This window comes from Clarias gariepinus, chromosome 8, assembly GCF_024256425.1.
Source record: "Clarias gariepinus isolate MV-2021 ecotype Netherlands chromosome 8, CGAR_prim_01v2, whole genome shotgun sequence".
Classification (NCBI taxonomy): domain Eukaryota; kingdom Metazoa; phylum Chordata; class Actinopteri; order Siluriformes; family Clariidae; genus Clarias; species Clarias gariepinus.
Window position 1 is genome coordinate 29,032,215 of NC_071107.1, and position 16,912 is coordinate 29,049,126.

Genomic DNA, 16,912 nt, shown 5'->3' on the forward strand with positions numbered 1-16,912 from the left:
ACACAATCGCTTTGCAGGCATACCAGACTGACCTACTGAGAGCTGCACCTTTTAGAGAGGCCGGCAGCGGGGAACCTACTGCCAGCTATGTCTCTTTAGGTACGGAGCAATGAAGAGGACCAGCATCCTTAGGAAAACGTGGTTTAATCTCCGCCACCACTGGTGTTCCAGAGAGCAGAGGTCTCCAGTGAAGCCGAGGTGTCAAAGTTCGTGCACCTTTAGAGAGGCTGGCAGCGGGGAACCTACTGCCAGCTATGTCTCCTTAAGCACAAAGCACTGTGGAAAGCCAGTATCCTCAGGACAAAGTGTTGGGTGATCGGGTTCCTCCTGCCGTGTTTCAGGACACCGAACACCTAACAGCCACCACTATCACCACCCCTCCGTCGGCATCAACACGTCACCCTAGCTCACCTCACTTCTTAGGGTGGAGCCCTAACGCCACAAAGCGTTCTCCTTTCTACATGAGGTATGAAGTTGAGTGTCATGCAGAATCCGAGCACAATGCGGGCACAGCTGTCTCCTGCGCGCGCCGAATTTATTATAGCATACTCTAAAGGAGTATAAGCTAGGCGAGGTGGTAACGTCACCGCTCCCAGAGTGGTTTCAGTAGTGGCTTAGTGCCGGGGGATTTCATCCAAGGGCCAATCCCCAGAGGCAACAAGGGTTACGCGCTGGGAGCTTCGTACCCTTTCTATGTAATTCAGACCCTCGTCCTTGACTCTGGGTCCCACTGTAGGTCCGTGCTGTCGTCGCGAGTTGCTAACGGCAGACGTTTTTCCCTTAGGGGCTGGAGAGGTCATCTTCTCGTGTGGCACATCAATTGCCCTGAAACGATGACTTTATTTCTGGCCTCGAAATACTCCCTCAAGCAACTAAGAGGCAAAAGTGGTTACGTCCTGAGAGTTTCATACCCTCTCCATGGAGCTAGCGCCTCGGCATCGACATGTCGTCGTAGCTCACCTCGTTTTTTTTAGGATCGAGTCTCAACGCCACGGGAAGCGTTCTCTTTCCTACACAAAGCATACATTGAGTGTCATGTGAGATCCGACCGCAATGCGGGCACAGCTGTCTCCTGCGCACGTCAAGCCCATTTTGAACACTCTAAAGGAGTTCAAGCTAAGCAGGAAGTAAATTTTACTGCTACTGTGGTGGCTAAGTGCCTGGGGATTTCATCCAAGGGCCAATCCCCAGAGGTAATAAGGGTTACATGCCGGGAGCTTTGAACCCTTTTTAGGTGGTTAAGACTCTCGTCCTTGACCCTGGGTCCCACTCTAGGTCCGTCCTGTCGTCGCAAGTTGATAATGGCAGACGTTTTTCCCTTAGGGGCCGGAGTGCGGCCTTAGATGGCCGCCCAGCCCAAGGGATCTAGAGAGGTCATCTTCTTGTGTGGCACATCAATTGCCCCGAAACGATGTCTCTATTTCTGGCCCTAAAATACTCCCTCCAGCAGTCAAGAGGTTATCATGTCCTAGCGTGGACACTACGGCAGTCTTGTAAATATTGGCAGACTAAGCTCGCGCCGCTAAGAAGATTAGCGCACTAGGTTCTGCTTTGAGGACAGAACAAATTCTGTCCCTCAGGATCATTTACATTCTAGGACATGGCGAAACATGCAGACCCAGTCCACTGCCGAACCGCTTCAGTGCTGGAGCTTCTGCAAGAAAGTTGACCTCAGGCTTTTGCCCTAGTACACTAAGAACATACGTAGCTGCTTCTCGCCTACGTCCTCACTTAGGGGGCTGGTGAAAAGCACCCCTTAGTGTGCTTAGGCTTTGCCAACAGGCTAGAAAAAAGCTGTTCTGCATTCTTACCCAACTATCTTTCACAGTTGAAGCATTCTATTCTCCGCCGTTAGCTCCGGAGCATTAAGACTTCATTCGCTGTGCCCAACTCATGCTCTTAATTTACAGTGCACCTCCGCATTAGCCGTAAATTAGAGCAAGGTTTCATACGTCTTGGGCCCGCGGCCGAAGGGCAGCCGCCATTAGACGAGTTGGGTTAGAGATGCTAGTGCCCTAGCCTAGGAGGACAGGACAAATTCTGTCCTTCAGGATCTTTTACATTCCAGGACATAAAACATGTAGACCCAGTCCACTGCCAAACTGTTCCAGTGCTGGAAGTTTCTGCCAAAAAAAAAAAGCCGTTTTGCATTCTTACCCAACTATCTCCCACAGTCGAAGCCTTCTGTCCTCCGCCGTTAGCTCCGGAGCAGTAAGTCTTCATTCGCTGTGTCCAGCTCATGCTTTTCAATTTACAGCACACCTCTGCATTAAGCCAGGGCCGTAAATTAGAGCAGGGTTTCATGTGTCATGAGGCCACGGCCCAAGGGCGGCCGCCATTAGACAAGTCGGGTTAAAGATGCTGGTGCTCTAGCCTATGAGGCGTGTGGCATACTTTGCCTCTAGTGATTAGGGCCGTTTGACCAGGAAGCTTGCCTCATCTATTGCTCCGGCAAGAGGGGCTTCCAAGCATGGCATGCAGCAGGCTGCCTTTTCGCAAGACATCGGTCAGGCTTCATAGGGAGATGCCAGGCTTTCGGGTCCTCGAGTCAGCATCCCAGGATTATGTCTACGACGCCTTGGGGGTACTGTGCGCACACTACACAACCCTGGGGGTCCAGACACTTGCAGTGCGGCGAAGTGGGTATTCTCGTTCCCATAGCGCTGTCGCGCAGCATTGAGTGTAGCTTTTGAAAGGGAACGTCTCGGGTTACTTTGCTGTAACCCTGTTCCCTGAAAAAGCGGGAACAAGATGCTGCGCTCCAATGCCGCACTGCATGCGTGACTGGACATCCTTCAGACAAAATTGACCTGAGGGTGTTTCCGGTTCATGCCTATTTATAACCTCCAGGTGCACCTCATCGGTTGACATCACCTGCCTGAAGTTATACATGCCAAAATATTTGGCGTGTTTGACACACACGTGCTTCACAACCGGTCACGAGAAATCGTTTCCCATAGTGCTGTCGCGCAGCATCTCGTTCCTGCTTTTTTAGGGAACAGGGTTAAAGCAAAGTAACCCGAGACGGTTACAGAGGTGTTGGAAAAGGTCACTGGTTCAAGCCCCTAACAAAACCTAAGATATGAAAAGAAAAAGTACTTCACTGTGCTGTAAAGTACATGTGCAAAAGAATGTTGATAGTTTTTTGTAATGTTTATTTTTCAAGCTTCCTTACTTGTATTTTTTGACACCTCAATGCCTTCCTTTTCCCACTAAATGAATGATCAGTGGATGGCTAAAAAATTAACTTAGTCAGTGTTGGGTGTAACGCGTTACAAAGTAACTTTATTACATTATTTGTTACAAAGTAACAAAGTAAAGTGTTAGAGTACTTGAATAAGTTTTTTGATGTACCGAGTAATCTAACGCGTTAGGTCCGCCATTTAAGTACTCAGTTATTTAGTTTTTTTTTCAAAATGTAATCCATTATTTAGACAATTTATGTAATCCAGGGGCCAGACAGCAGTTATTCCCAATCCCTTGTGAGTGTGTGTGTGTGTGTGTGTGTGTGTGTGTGTGTGTGTGTGTGTGTGTGTGTGTGTGTGTGTGTGAGAAAGTCGTACTACAAGCCCCGCCCCCGATAACCGGCCCCGTCTGTTATTCCTGCTGTTATACCCTATCTCACCTATGTGGTTTGACTACTGTATGCGAGGACCGATGCGCAGAAGGATGGAAACCTAATCACATCGCCAAAACTTGCGATGAATTATGATGAACCATACCTAAAAATACACCCTGACTCCTATTTCAAATTTCGTGGTTCAATTCAGACTTCTACCCCTTCATGAACAACACTAATGAAAAGAAATTGGCAGCTGTTAAATTGAAATAGCTCTTATCTTCTGCATCCTCTTCTCTCACACCAACTAACTTTATGTCCTCTCTCACTGCATCCATAAATCTTCTCTTTGGTCTTCCTCTAGACCTCCTGTCTGGCAGTTCAAACCTCAGCATCCTTCTACCGATATATTCACAATCTCTCCTCTAAACATGTCCAAACCACCTCAATCTGGCCTCTCTGACTTTATCTCCTACACGTCTAACATGAGTTGTCCCTCTAATGAACTTCTTCTTGATCCTATCCATCCTTGTCACTTCCAAGGAGAACCTTAACATCTTCACCTCTGCTACCTCCAACTCTGCCTCCTGTCTTTTCTTCAGTGACACTGTCCCTAAGCTGTAAAGCATCTCTGGTCTCACCACTGTCCATTTGACCAAACAAACTCACAATCAAACAAACAAACACTAATCTTCCCAAAGAGGAACCCAAAGCAGTGAAAAGTTTCATTAAGAGAGAAGACGTGGTTATTAAACAAGCAAATAACAGTGAATCAGTCGGTGGTTGTTTAAGGGAAGGATAGCTGAAATCCAGCTGACTGACAAACTGACTGTCCAGTCTACTGTTATAGTGCTATTTCAGCCAGGACACTTCCTGATGCCGGTAAAATAAATTATTGCACAAAATCCGTACCTGCTTCACCAAAAAAAAAAAGATCACAAAATCACAAAAAAGGACATAACATGATTTCTGCCTGCTCTTGTTTTATAGTACTATATATACTATTATTATATGTACTATTATAGTGTTTCTCAGTCTATAGATGACCTCCAACCTATTGTGCAGTCTCCTCTCGGTTATGTTAAAAACTAGTTATGCCTCTACTTCTGAATTCCTTAATATTTCCTAAATAAAAGAATTGTCAAGAACCCTCCAATAGATGCAGAGCTTGTGCTAACTCTAACTTGCTTAGGGTTTGATAGATAGGTAGGTTTTTTTTAGCATTATTACATGACAAAAGGCATGATTCCATGATGATGGTAGTCAGTCAACTGCACATATCGTTCCTTATTAAGTCAGTTAGTCAGTACTGTAGTGGTCCCTTAAGTTAGTCAGAACTATAGTGGTCCCTTAAGTTACTTAGTCAGTACTGTAGTGGTCTCTTAAGTTAATTAGTCAGTACTCTAGTGGTCCCTTAAGTTACTTAGTCAGTACTGTAGTGGTCTCTTAAGTTAATTAGTCAGTACTGTAGTGGTCCCTTAAGTTAATTAGTCAGGACTGTAGTGGTCTCTTAAGTTAATTAGTCAGTACTGTTGTGGTCCCTTAGGTTACTTAGTCAGTACTGTAGTGGTCCCTTAGGTTACTTAGTCAGTACTGTTGTGGTCCCTTAGGTTACTTAGTCAGTACTGTAGTGGTCCCTTAAGTTAATTAGTCAGTACTGTAGTGGTCCCTTAAGTTACTTAGTCAGTACTGTAGTGGTCCCTTAAATTACTTAAGCCCAATCCCAATTCTACCCCATTACCCCTACACTTAGCCCTACCACTCCGTTTGGCGTGTTCACGTGAAGGGGTAGGGGTGTCTCATTTCTTTTTTGGTTGGAGGGGTAGGGGTAAGGGGAAGGGCCAGATAGCCCTCCAAACGAAGATTTTTCGGGACCTCACTTCAAACGAAGGGCTAAGCGAAATTTTCCAGATGGTTGCTCACTTGAGCAAGCAGACCCATATATGTAACAAATTTTTCAGGTAATTAGTCAGTATTGTAGTGGTCCCTTAAGTTACTTAGTCAGTACTGTAGTGGTCTCTTAAGTTAATTAGTCAGTACTGTAGTGGTCTCTTAAGTTAATTAGTCAGTACTCTAGTGGTCCCTTAAGTTACTTAGTCAGTACTGTAGTGGTCTCTTAAGTTAATTAGTCAGTACTGTAGTGGTCCCTTAAGTTAATTAGTCAGGACTGTAGTGGTCTCTTAAGTTAATTAGTCAGTACTGTTGTGGTCCCTTAGGTTACTTAGTCAGTACTGTAGTGGTCCCTTAGGTTACTTAGTCAGTACTGTTGTGGTCCCTTAGGTTACTTAGTCAGTACTGTAGTGGTCCCTTAAGTTAATTAGTCAGTACTGTAGTGGTCCCTTAAGTTACTTAGTCAGTACTGTAGTGGTCCCTTAAATTACTTAAGCCCAATCCCAATTCTACCCCATTACCCCTACACTTAGCCCTACCACTCCGTTTGGCGTGTTCACGTGAAGGGGTAGGGGTGTCTCATTTCTTTTTTGGTTGGAGGGGTAGGGGTAAGGGGAAGGGCCAGATAGCCCTCCAAACGAAGATTTTTCGGGACCTCACTTCAAACGAAGGGCTAAGCGAAATTTTCCAGATGGTTGCTCACTTGAGCAAGCAGACCCATATATGTAACAAATTTTTCAGGTAATTAGTCAGTATTGTAGTGGTCCCTTAAGTTACTTAGTCAGTACTGTAGTGGTCTCTTAAGTTAATTAGTCAGTACTGCAGTGGTCCCTTAAGTTAATTAGTCAGTACTGTAGTGGTCTCTTAAGTTAATTAGTCAGTACTGCAGTGGTCCCTTAAGTTAATTAGTCAGTACTGTAGTGGTCTCTTAAGTTAATTAGTCAGTACTAATGCTACAGTAATGCTTTCAGGGCATAATATGGTACACTACACATTCACAGTTTTTGTTTTTTGTTTAGTTCTTTTCAAATTTGCTTCCACTTTGCTACTCTCATGAACACACTCTGAAAAACATGATTGGTTACATTTTCTACTAAGGTTTTCTAAGGTCACAACTTTGATACAGATCAGCGGAGACAGTAATAAAAGAATTACTGGCTTGCTGTGCATCAATGCACACCACTTTAATATGGCAGATTTACCAATAAGACATTTAGCAAGAAACAAAGTATTAGAGCACTACACCATGCAGAATCTAGTTTCTCACCTCATTGACAAGGGAGATTGTGACGTGGCAGTGACCTTTTATGAGCTAACCTCAATTACAAGGGGATATATTTGCTATTGATTCTTTGCCAAAATAAAAATAAAATAGTAACAGCTCTCTAGTTCCAAAGAAAGCAAGATTGGTAGAGAAGGTAAAACTTAATTTCTCTTGGACTTACCCAAACATGCCTCTTTGATTTCAGTCTTATCTGTTCGTCGTATGATCTTCACCACAAAAATCACAGCCAGTGGGGTCAGGAATGATATAGCCTGCATGAATAAATAAACATCATCCAGTCATCATGCTAAAAGGAATTAAAAATGATTTATAATAAACATATGTAAATTGTATTTAAAAATAATAAAATAAAAAATGCTGATTTTACTTTAATAATATAATACAGTTAAACCTCAGATTGCGAGTAACACCATTTGTGAGTGTTCTGCAAGACAAGCAAAGATGTTTCATAAATTTTGACTTGAAAAAAACGAACAAGTCTTGGTTTACATGTACTGAGTATCATGTAGCACGCATTTGCTTCTTATTTTGACGCCAAGCATCACGTGATCACAACTGAGCCAACGGTCTTTCTCTCTCTTGTGCTGCGGAATTGTGGGTAATCGTCTCCCCTGCTGGGTCTTAGTGTGCGTCTCTTACTGGTATAATCAACATCCATGCACGCGTGTACTGTTTACTATAACACTGTGTGTGGTAAAACATATTTTATTTTGTGTCTGTATGCGTGCGTGTACAGCGCGCGTGTAAAGCAAAAGCAAGTCTCATTAGAGAGGTTAAAAATCTATTTTCTCTCCTTGTATCAGCCTGCTCTTTGTGTCTGTGTGCACACGCGTTTCACATACACACATACAGACCCCTCCTACTTTCACCTTCACAGACATACACACACACTCTTTCCCTCTACTCTACACAGAAACACTGCTCTTTCGCGATTCTTTTATTTTATTTTTACTTTACAGCAGTGATTCTTTAGCATGTCACTCAATTAAGTGTCATTATAGAGATTTCTTGTTTATTTTTTCAATAAAACAGTGTTTCCGTTGTGTGCACACGCGTGTGTGTGAAAAGAGTGGAGGAAGGGTAACTGTGTAAGACGAGAAGGAGGAGAGGGAAGCTTACTTTAGATTCACACAACAACACACACATACAGTATACGCACACACATACACACATACATAGCGCCTGCGTGCAATAACGGAAACACTTATCTGTCTGGATTTATTTTTACTTTTTTTTAGTGGGTAAAGTGCAGGTTATTATTTTTTTAACTTAATATTATGTGCTTATTATTTTTATGTATTTATTTTTTGGGGCTGTGGAACGAATAATTTGAGGTCTATTATTTCTTATGGGAAAATTTGATTTACGAATGTTTAGAAATACGAGCCCGAATCCGGAACGAATTATACTTGTAATCCAAGGTTCCACTGTATATTAATACAATCATTCATTATTACAAGCTATTTACTGTAAAAAAAAATGGTAATTGCATTTTAATAAAATTAACTAAAAGATCCCTCCCATGATGCAACAACTACTCAAACAAAGCTTTTAATAATGGCAGAATTCATTACTGGATCTAAAGTGTAAATGGAAACTCTTATTAACAGAATCTACTAAAGTGGCTTAGATTTTAACCATGAGAGAAATATTTTTTTTATTTATTATCATTTTTATTATTATTATTATTTAAGTTCAAGGTCAAATTGTCAAGTCATTAATTATTTCTCCAGAATGGCAATGATTTCTCAGACTATATTTCAGTAAAAAAATAACTTTTCGAGGAATTTTATTTTGCAAGGCATAACATACTGTAGCTTAATAAACTCTCATTCCGTATTAATAAAATGCAATTGAAATATGATTTTCTTTTTCTATACTAAAATAAATTTAAGTATATTTTAGAATGAACACCAATATTTATAGATTTATATTAAATAATGATTTGCCTTATCATTATACATTGACCTTTAATTAGTTACCATGGTTATCAACCATGATTGATTATTTACTCACTCATTCTCTACACGCATGGGATGGGCTACAGGGTCATGGGAACCCTGTAGCCCATTCCAGAAGAGCACACAAAGACAAACACACACACACACACTCAAAAACACTCACTATAGGCAATTTGGGAACGCAATTAGTCTAGTTTGCATGTCTTTGGACCGTGGGAAAAAACCTGAGTACCCAGAAGAAGCCCACGAAACACAGGGAGAACATGCAAACTAGGCTTGTAATGCAAGGCCACAGTGCTAACCACTACAGTATATCAACAAGTTTGAACTATTTTTCTAAATATTTTTTAATACTTAAGACTAAAAAGTAAGCTTTGTGCTTTCATCATATGAGCTATAATAAATTACATAACATAGTTCTGTAGTAACCAATCATTATGAAATATAATCCAAATCAGCCTCCATAATACAAATGCCCCCACTGATGCGCTCAGATTCATTTCAGTAGGATTTTGCCAAGTACCATGAAAAACCACACTAGGTCAAAGTAATACTATTATCTATGCATAACACTGTACTTCTCAGAGACATCCATCATTATAAAATAAAAAATGTATTTACAAAGAACAAACAAATCTCATAATGAAATGAAATGTATTAAAATAAAAAGATGTTCATGCGGGGTTGCTTTGGTCTAGTGCTTTGGTTTTGTACTAGCATCAATCCTCCTACACAACCCTGAATGACTCCCAGTTCACATCCACTTACACATAAAGCAAGACCAGGCCTTTTTTTTTCCCTATATCTGAGTAATTACTACCAACCTGCAAATGTGTTCATTATTTTCCTTTTTTGCTCAGCATTAGTGTGACCTTTACCTGCTGTAATTAATGGGTAGTGGGTTGGAGGCTTCAGAAAGAAGCGACTCGTTATATGCTGGAGCTTTTTAAATGAAAACAAATTACCATAATTGACATGACTAATCCTATTTTAATAGCACAGATGACTTGGAGGTATTACTTTAACGGTTATTTCTACTCTTGGCTAACAGGATTAGTTTGTTATTTCTTGCAGAGTCTTGCCAATGTCATTTTGCACATGACCAATTCTTTTGCCTTCGTGTTTATGGTTTTATAATGTTGCAAAGCTTTTGTATTTGCCTCTCGCTAGTTAACAGCAGTTTTTTTTATATTTAATTATCCAGATTCATGAATTTTTGCTTGTTATTTGACATCAGCTGTGGACTGGAAGTGCTTTTTCTCTTTAACTGCTATGCACTTGTGAACAAATATTTGTGCATGTGAGGGTTTTTTCTCCCCTGAAGTCACTGGCCTAGGAAAAGTAATGAAGTAACACGAAGCTAAACACAAACGTTGGCAAAGGACAATAAAATTGTGTAAAGCACAATATAATACACAATCTCAGTACACTGAGCCAAAATCTATCTGTGGAGATCAAGTCGTAAGACAAGTCAGTATAGTGTGTTCGGATTCATAGATAAAATATAAAATATTGTTATAGTTTATAAGACATAGTGAAAGGATTTATGATATTAGTTGAAAAAAAGTATGAATGCAGAATGAAGTATGAATCCCTATGGACAAGATGATCATCTGAAGCATCAGACTGAATATCAGAATAGAGAAAAAAGGTGATTTAAGTGACTATGTGGCATGGGTGTTTGTGCCAGACAGGCTGGCCTGGGTTTTTCCAAAACTGCTGATAAACTGGGATTTTCACACCCAGTCATCTCTAGGGCTTACAGAGAATTGTGTGAAAAAGAGAAAGTATCCAATTGGCAGCAGTTCTCCAAATCAAATTTCCTGGTTCAAGCTGATAGAAAGGCAACAGTAACACAAATGACATCTTGTTACAACCAAGGTATTCTGAGAACATCGAATGCACAGCACATTCAACTTTGATGCAGATGGGCTACAGCAGCTGAAGACCACACTGAATGCCACTCCTGTCAGCTACGAACAGGAAACTAAGGCTACAATTTGCAAAATTGGACAACAAAAGATTGGAAAATGTTGCGTTGTTCGATGAGTTTTGATTTCTGCTGCAACATTCGGATGGTAGGGCCAGAATTGGGCATAAATAAGATAAAAGCATGGTTCCATCAACAGTTCAGGCTGGTGGCGGTGTTATGGTATGGGGCATGTTTTTGTGGCACATTTTGGACCACGTAGTACCAGTTGAGCACTGTTTAAGTGCTAGTATTGTTGCTGACCATGTCTATTCTTTTATTTTCAACAGATGTCAAAGCTAATATCATATCAAAGTGGTTTCTTAAACATGACAATGAGTTCACTGTACTCAAATGGGCTCCACTGTCAGCAGATCTGAATCCATTGAAGCACCTTTGGGATTTGGTGGAACAGGAGCTTCCCCAGATTAAACTGCAGATTTCCACACTGTCACCTGGTCCACACTCTCCGCTATGGTGTCAGTATGGACCAAAATCTCAAAAAAAAAAAATGTTTCCATTACCTTCTAGAATCTAATTCCATGAAGAATTAAAGCAGTTCTGAAGGCAAAAGAGCCACACAGCATAGTCAGCAAACACACACACACACACACACAAGGGTAAGTCAAAATTTATTCGCACTCTGTCATACTAAATCTTCTGTGGTATTATCAGCGCTTTCTGTTCAGGACTACTGTCTCCTCAGTCACTGTTATGCAGGTGTGAAAACGTGTAACTGTATTTCGGTTTCTTTGTAACTGTGGTGCAAGCAAAAAATTGATTCTCCCTTGTGATTTGCATGAAAGAAGAGCAGCAGGCATCAATTTTATAATTTTTGTACCTAGTGCTGAAACAACTCATGGAAGTTGTATCATAGATTTGGATATCTCTACTCTAAGGAAGGTAAAAATTTCTTTCAAGAATCATTACTGGTGATGAGACATGGATTCATCACTAAAAGCCGGAGTGTAAACGGCAGAGTATGAAATGAGATCCTTAACTGCACACCAAGAAGTCCACCATTAGCTAGAAAATTGAGTGCTTACAGTTTTTGAGGGTTCTTAAGGGCCAGTATTGGAACATTATCAGAAAAAATGTTCAATAATCAACAGCTTGTTACAGTGAGATAATTTATTATTATGAATAGCTGAAGCCCATACTTCAAATTAAACCCAAAGCACTGCTAACCAAGGGCATTGTGATCTTGCATGACAATGCTTGTTTGCACACTTCTGCTTACACTGTCATCACTCTTCAAAAACTTCATTTTGAGGTGTTAAAGCATCCTCTCCATGGGCCTAATCTTGCTCCATCAGTCTTTCACCTGTTTGGATCTATGACAATGAAGATTTAATTCTGATGAAGAAGTGGATAATTAAAATTAAAATGACTTACCCTTCACACACACACACACACACACACACACACACACACACACACACACACACACACACATTACCAGTTAAGAGTTAGAACAAAAAAGTTTGGACAAACCTTATTTAATGCCCTTTTATTTTTATTGTTTTCAATTGTCTTTAATACTGAAGACATTAAAATTATGTCAGAACAAATATAAAATTATGTAGTCAAATAATCTTATCCTCTGCAGCAGAGGTAGCTCTTGGTGTTGTTCCTTTCAATGAGAGCCAGTTTCATCATAGTATTGGATGGTTTTAGTGACTGCACTTGGAGATACATTTAAAGTTAAAATTTCAAAACATTCAAAGTTAAAATGATGGACTGTCTTTTCTCTGTACTTAACTTAATTGTTTTTGCCAAAATATGGATATGTACAGAACTTGTAGTAGCACTAATTGAGCTATTGATTGTGTACCTATCCTTCTTCTGCACAAGACACCTGATGATCTAAATTAAGAAGGTAAGAAATGCCATAAATTAACTCTTGACAAGGCACACATGTAAATTAAAAACCGTTCCAGGTCACTACTTTGTAAATCTGATGATCCAGGTGCCATGACAGCTAAATGCAGCTACTGTACTTTGGACTAAAATATAAAACACATTTTGGGTTGTTTGACTTTTTTTGTTTACTAAATAATTCCATACGTTTTTTTTGGATGTCTTCAGTATTAATGTACATTATTATATTATAAAATAAAAACACAATGGTGTCAACAGTTTTAACTGTGTTGAACGGTGTCTGGTCAAGAACAGAGCAAAGCAGAGAGAGCAACAAGTAAGCTCAAATGCTATAAAAAAAAGATTGTTGTTGTTTGTTAGTTTTTTTTTTCTGTGAATGACTACCATGCTGAAGGCACAAGCCCATATATCAGGGTCACCTTTTTGTGTTCTCTGACCAGTGTACAGTGGGCAACAGTATTGCGGATGGGGATTAATTATCAAAATTGGGCACGCTGCTTTTGAGAATTCAGACAGAACTACATAAACACTTATAAGAGTTGGTGTTCACTACATTTGCAGTCAGAAATTTAAATACGTTCATCAAGAACATGAATCTCATGGTACATATTTTAGGGGTCAATGTTCTGGTGGAACACTGAATTTTGACCAAGGTTCAACAATTCCAGCTGATGATTTAAGGTTAAACAGCTCTAAAGCATGATGCTACCACCCCTATGAGTACAGTTGGTAAGTCCTTGTGGGGTTAAAGATCTCACTTTACTCTTCTAAATAGATTATTGGTTAAAACTTTCCATCAGTAGGTCTTTTGCGAGCTTGACACTTCCAATTTGGAGAAAGAGGTTTTCTTGGATGACACTTAGTCCCAAATGCTTTTCACCATGACAATGTACCCTGCTTTGAACCTCACTGAACTCCTTTGGGATGAACTGGAACACTAGAGGCCTCTTCACCCAACCTCAGTGGCTGACCTTACTAATGCTCCCCACAGCAACCAAGCACAATCTAGCGGAAAGCCTTCCCAGAAAAGTGAAACAGCAGCAGTTTACATATACAGTGGAACCTCAGATTGCGAGTAACCTAGTTTGCGAGGTTTTTGTAATAATTTGAAAAAAATTGTAATAAATTATGACTTGATAAATGAGCGCCTCTTGAATGAGTGAATGGTCCTTCTCTTTCTCGCACTGTGGAATTGTGGGTAATTGGCCCTCATGCGTGATCCCAGTACATGCGTCATTTGTATAGTCAACATACGTGTGCGCGTGTACTATTTACTATAACACTGTGACCATGTGTGTGCATGTAACGTATCTTTCATTTCGTGTTTGTGTCTGTGTGTTTATCCACGCACTTGACACTGCTTGACATCTAAACTAGTGTGTGTGGGTAAAAGTCTTCCTACACAACAGGTAGGATTTGGGCACATTCAGGTCCTCCAATGTATAAAACGTCAAGATATCATTCTGTCCAATGTCCAGACAAACATTTCTTTTATTTATATAGATGTATGAAGTACAAACAGACCAGCTTAAAATGTACTGCAAGCCCACTATTGCCATGAAATCCATGTCCATGATGAGCGCATGGAAACTTCTGACAGCAACTTAATTTTCAGTTCAACACAAAAATACAGGATGTGCTAGATCAAGAGGTTCATCATTGCCTGGGAACAGAACCCAATGCAGAACCCATATTGTTAAACTAAGACATTTGCAGTTATTATGCGATTTGCATGAATATCATTAATAAGATAATTTTTGTCTAGGACAAACAGTTTTCAATAGTTTTCATTCATTTAATTAGCATTCATTTAAAGTAGCTGTCTCTCATTTATTTTTATTACATTCTTTTCATTTTTATATTGCTGTTAAGATGTATTTTATTTGACAACAAAATTGGTCAGTCCAAATTTAAGGAGGGACTTAAAGCAAATAGCTTGTTAAAGCACAAACATCTAACCTTTATCACTGTCTCCTTGTACTCTGAAACAGATCAGGGCTGAGAAATAAAATGGTCATGAAGAACCCATCCCCAGTCCCCACCGGGCCCCACACAAAATCTATTTTTCTAATTTTCAATTTGCTGATCTTAAGAAATCAATCGCCACAAATCAATATATATTTTTACAAGTATAAACATTACTGTTAATACTAAAATATCAAATGTAATCAAAATCTATATAAATCAGCAATGAGATATGATCCATATTTGGTCCAGGTTTTGCTAGATTAAAAGCCATACATAAATAATACAAAAATCAATTACAATGAACAATCTATACAGTACTATCCAAACGTCTTATGCATCTTTAATACAAATGATTTTACATATGTTCATTTTCATATGGTACCTTTTCAGTTACATTTTATATACAGTATATAAGTTAAATAACATTACGTACGAATATTTGCATGCCTGTAAAGAAAGCACCATATTACTAAATAGACTAGTTTTTGGATGGAATTTTTTTATTTTTTTTTATTGATGTATAGTAGGCTTCTGGGTTTTGCATAAAAATAGGAGCAAAGTTGACAAAGTTATCAGTGCTCTTTAGTACTGTTAAGTTGTTTGGTAATATTGCATGGTTTGTAAATAATACAGACATGCTAAACATATATAACACAAGTTCTACTAATGAAAATTGCACAGTACAGTATATAACTCATGGACCCTTTGCTCTTGATAGCGTATGAGACTGAAATGGCAATTTTCAAACCTTTTGGCTTAGCAGAGAAAAACTTAAAGGCAGAGGTCAATAAATAAATAAATAAATAAATAAATAAATAAAAGCCCATGTGTTAGTGAGTTTCATCCTTGCAAGTCTTTGATTACTGTGATACGTGCGTAAATAATATTAACCATAACTTAAGTTAAAAATTACAAAATAGCTTTTCGTAATTAATTTAAAAGCTAAGTTAGTTAGACTTGCTCTTATATAACAGGGACTTGCAGTAGACACTAGAAGTCGTCCAAGTTCTTGGCTTCATTTAAAAAATATATAAAACCCATGGTAATTATTACTAGTGGACAAGCTCTCAGTTTGTTGGACGTAAGCCGAGGATGGGGCCATAAAGAGCATAAAAGTGGCATCACTGCAACCTATAAAGTCAATCATCACAATGTGCAGACTCCTTCCTTTATAAAAGGGAAAATTAAAAATTGTGGTGCATCTTTACTGTACCTATCTATATGTCAGATATGTATCTGAATAGAAATATACCAGTCTGAGTAAACAGGAGTTGCACTATCAATTTTTAACAAGTTTGCTAGAAAGTTTGGCATGATCCCTGGTTGAGAGCAGAGCCGTGGAGTGAGACTGATAAATACAAGAAAAAAAAGAAAAGTCACATGAGCAGGAGGTTTTTTACATGTCCGAGGATTTGGAGATTGTTGTTTGGAGAAAGACCACATAAATTAAAGTGAATGAGTTATAGCAGTGTATTTACAAGGTCTAATCATTAACCTTTTGACTCTTTGTGTCTTTATTTAACCCTCCAGATTACACTGTCTATATATCTTTCTACAATCCTCATATGAAGAGACTTAGGTATAATTATTTTGCCAAAGTTCATCCTGTTTGAAGACATTAATTAAGCTCATAGTTATCAGGTGCTACTGATGAGAAACAGTGATGAGAAATTGCAACGGACACAGAGGAGTCAGGATCTCTTGAGGATGGGTTCCCTGGTAAGTCTGGTTCCTCTCAAGGTTTCTTCCTATTGTCATCTCAGGGAGTTTTTCCTTGCCAGCATCACCCTCAGCTTACTCAACTGTTAATTATAATTTAGACATATTTACTCACATTTCAAACTTATTTGCATGTTTTTTTTCTATAAAGCTGTTTTGCAATAATGACCATTGGGTCATGTGCACTTTGGGTTAAATCCAAAAGATTTTATAGTATGTATTTTATTATTCACAAAGCATTTAAATGAATCACAGCTTCCAATGTTGACCCAATTATCCTGTGGAGATGACTTCCCGGAATTATATTAAGTTACTTCATTTTAGACTTAATAGCCTTTTTATTACGTAGTGTGGTCCTGTCATAGGCGCAATTGTTCTATTTGATAAATGCACCACATTTAAACATTTTCAAGATAATGTGACCTTTTGCTGTGTACATTAGTTTTTGTGGGCACCCCTACCACATCCCAGTGGCAAAGTTCCCCTTACTGCCTTCTTGTTTTTCTGCAACATAGAAAAAACTACATAAATTACATATTCCAAAATAGTGCTACAAGGTGCCAATGGACAGTAATGGCAAACAGCAGGGACAGCAGATACAAATGTTTATGCTGAATCTGCAACTGTGCATCCTCATGCATGTAGAGCATGTGGATAAACTGAAGTGCACATGAACAAAC

General features: G+C 39.3%; 1 protein-coding gene across 2 annotated transcripts in view; it reads right to left on the bottom strand.

The window, feature by feature from the left end:
- Positions 1 to 16,912, bottom strand: part of plpp4 (phospholipid phosphatase 4) — a 125,503-nt gene that overhangs the window by 34,087 nt on the left and 74,504 nt on the right. For both annotated transcript variants that reach the window (XM_053502712.1, XM_053502711.1), the window contains exon 3: positions 6,895 to 6,985. In XM_053502712.1, the coding sequence (XP_053358687.1) occupies positions 6,895 to 6,985 (91 nt within the window). The remainder of the gene's footprint in view (positions 1 to 6,894; positions 6,986 to 16,912) is intronic.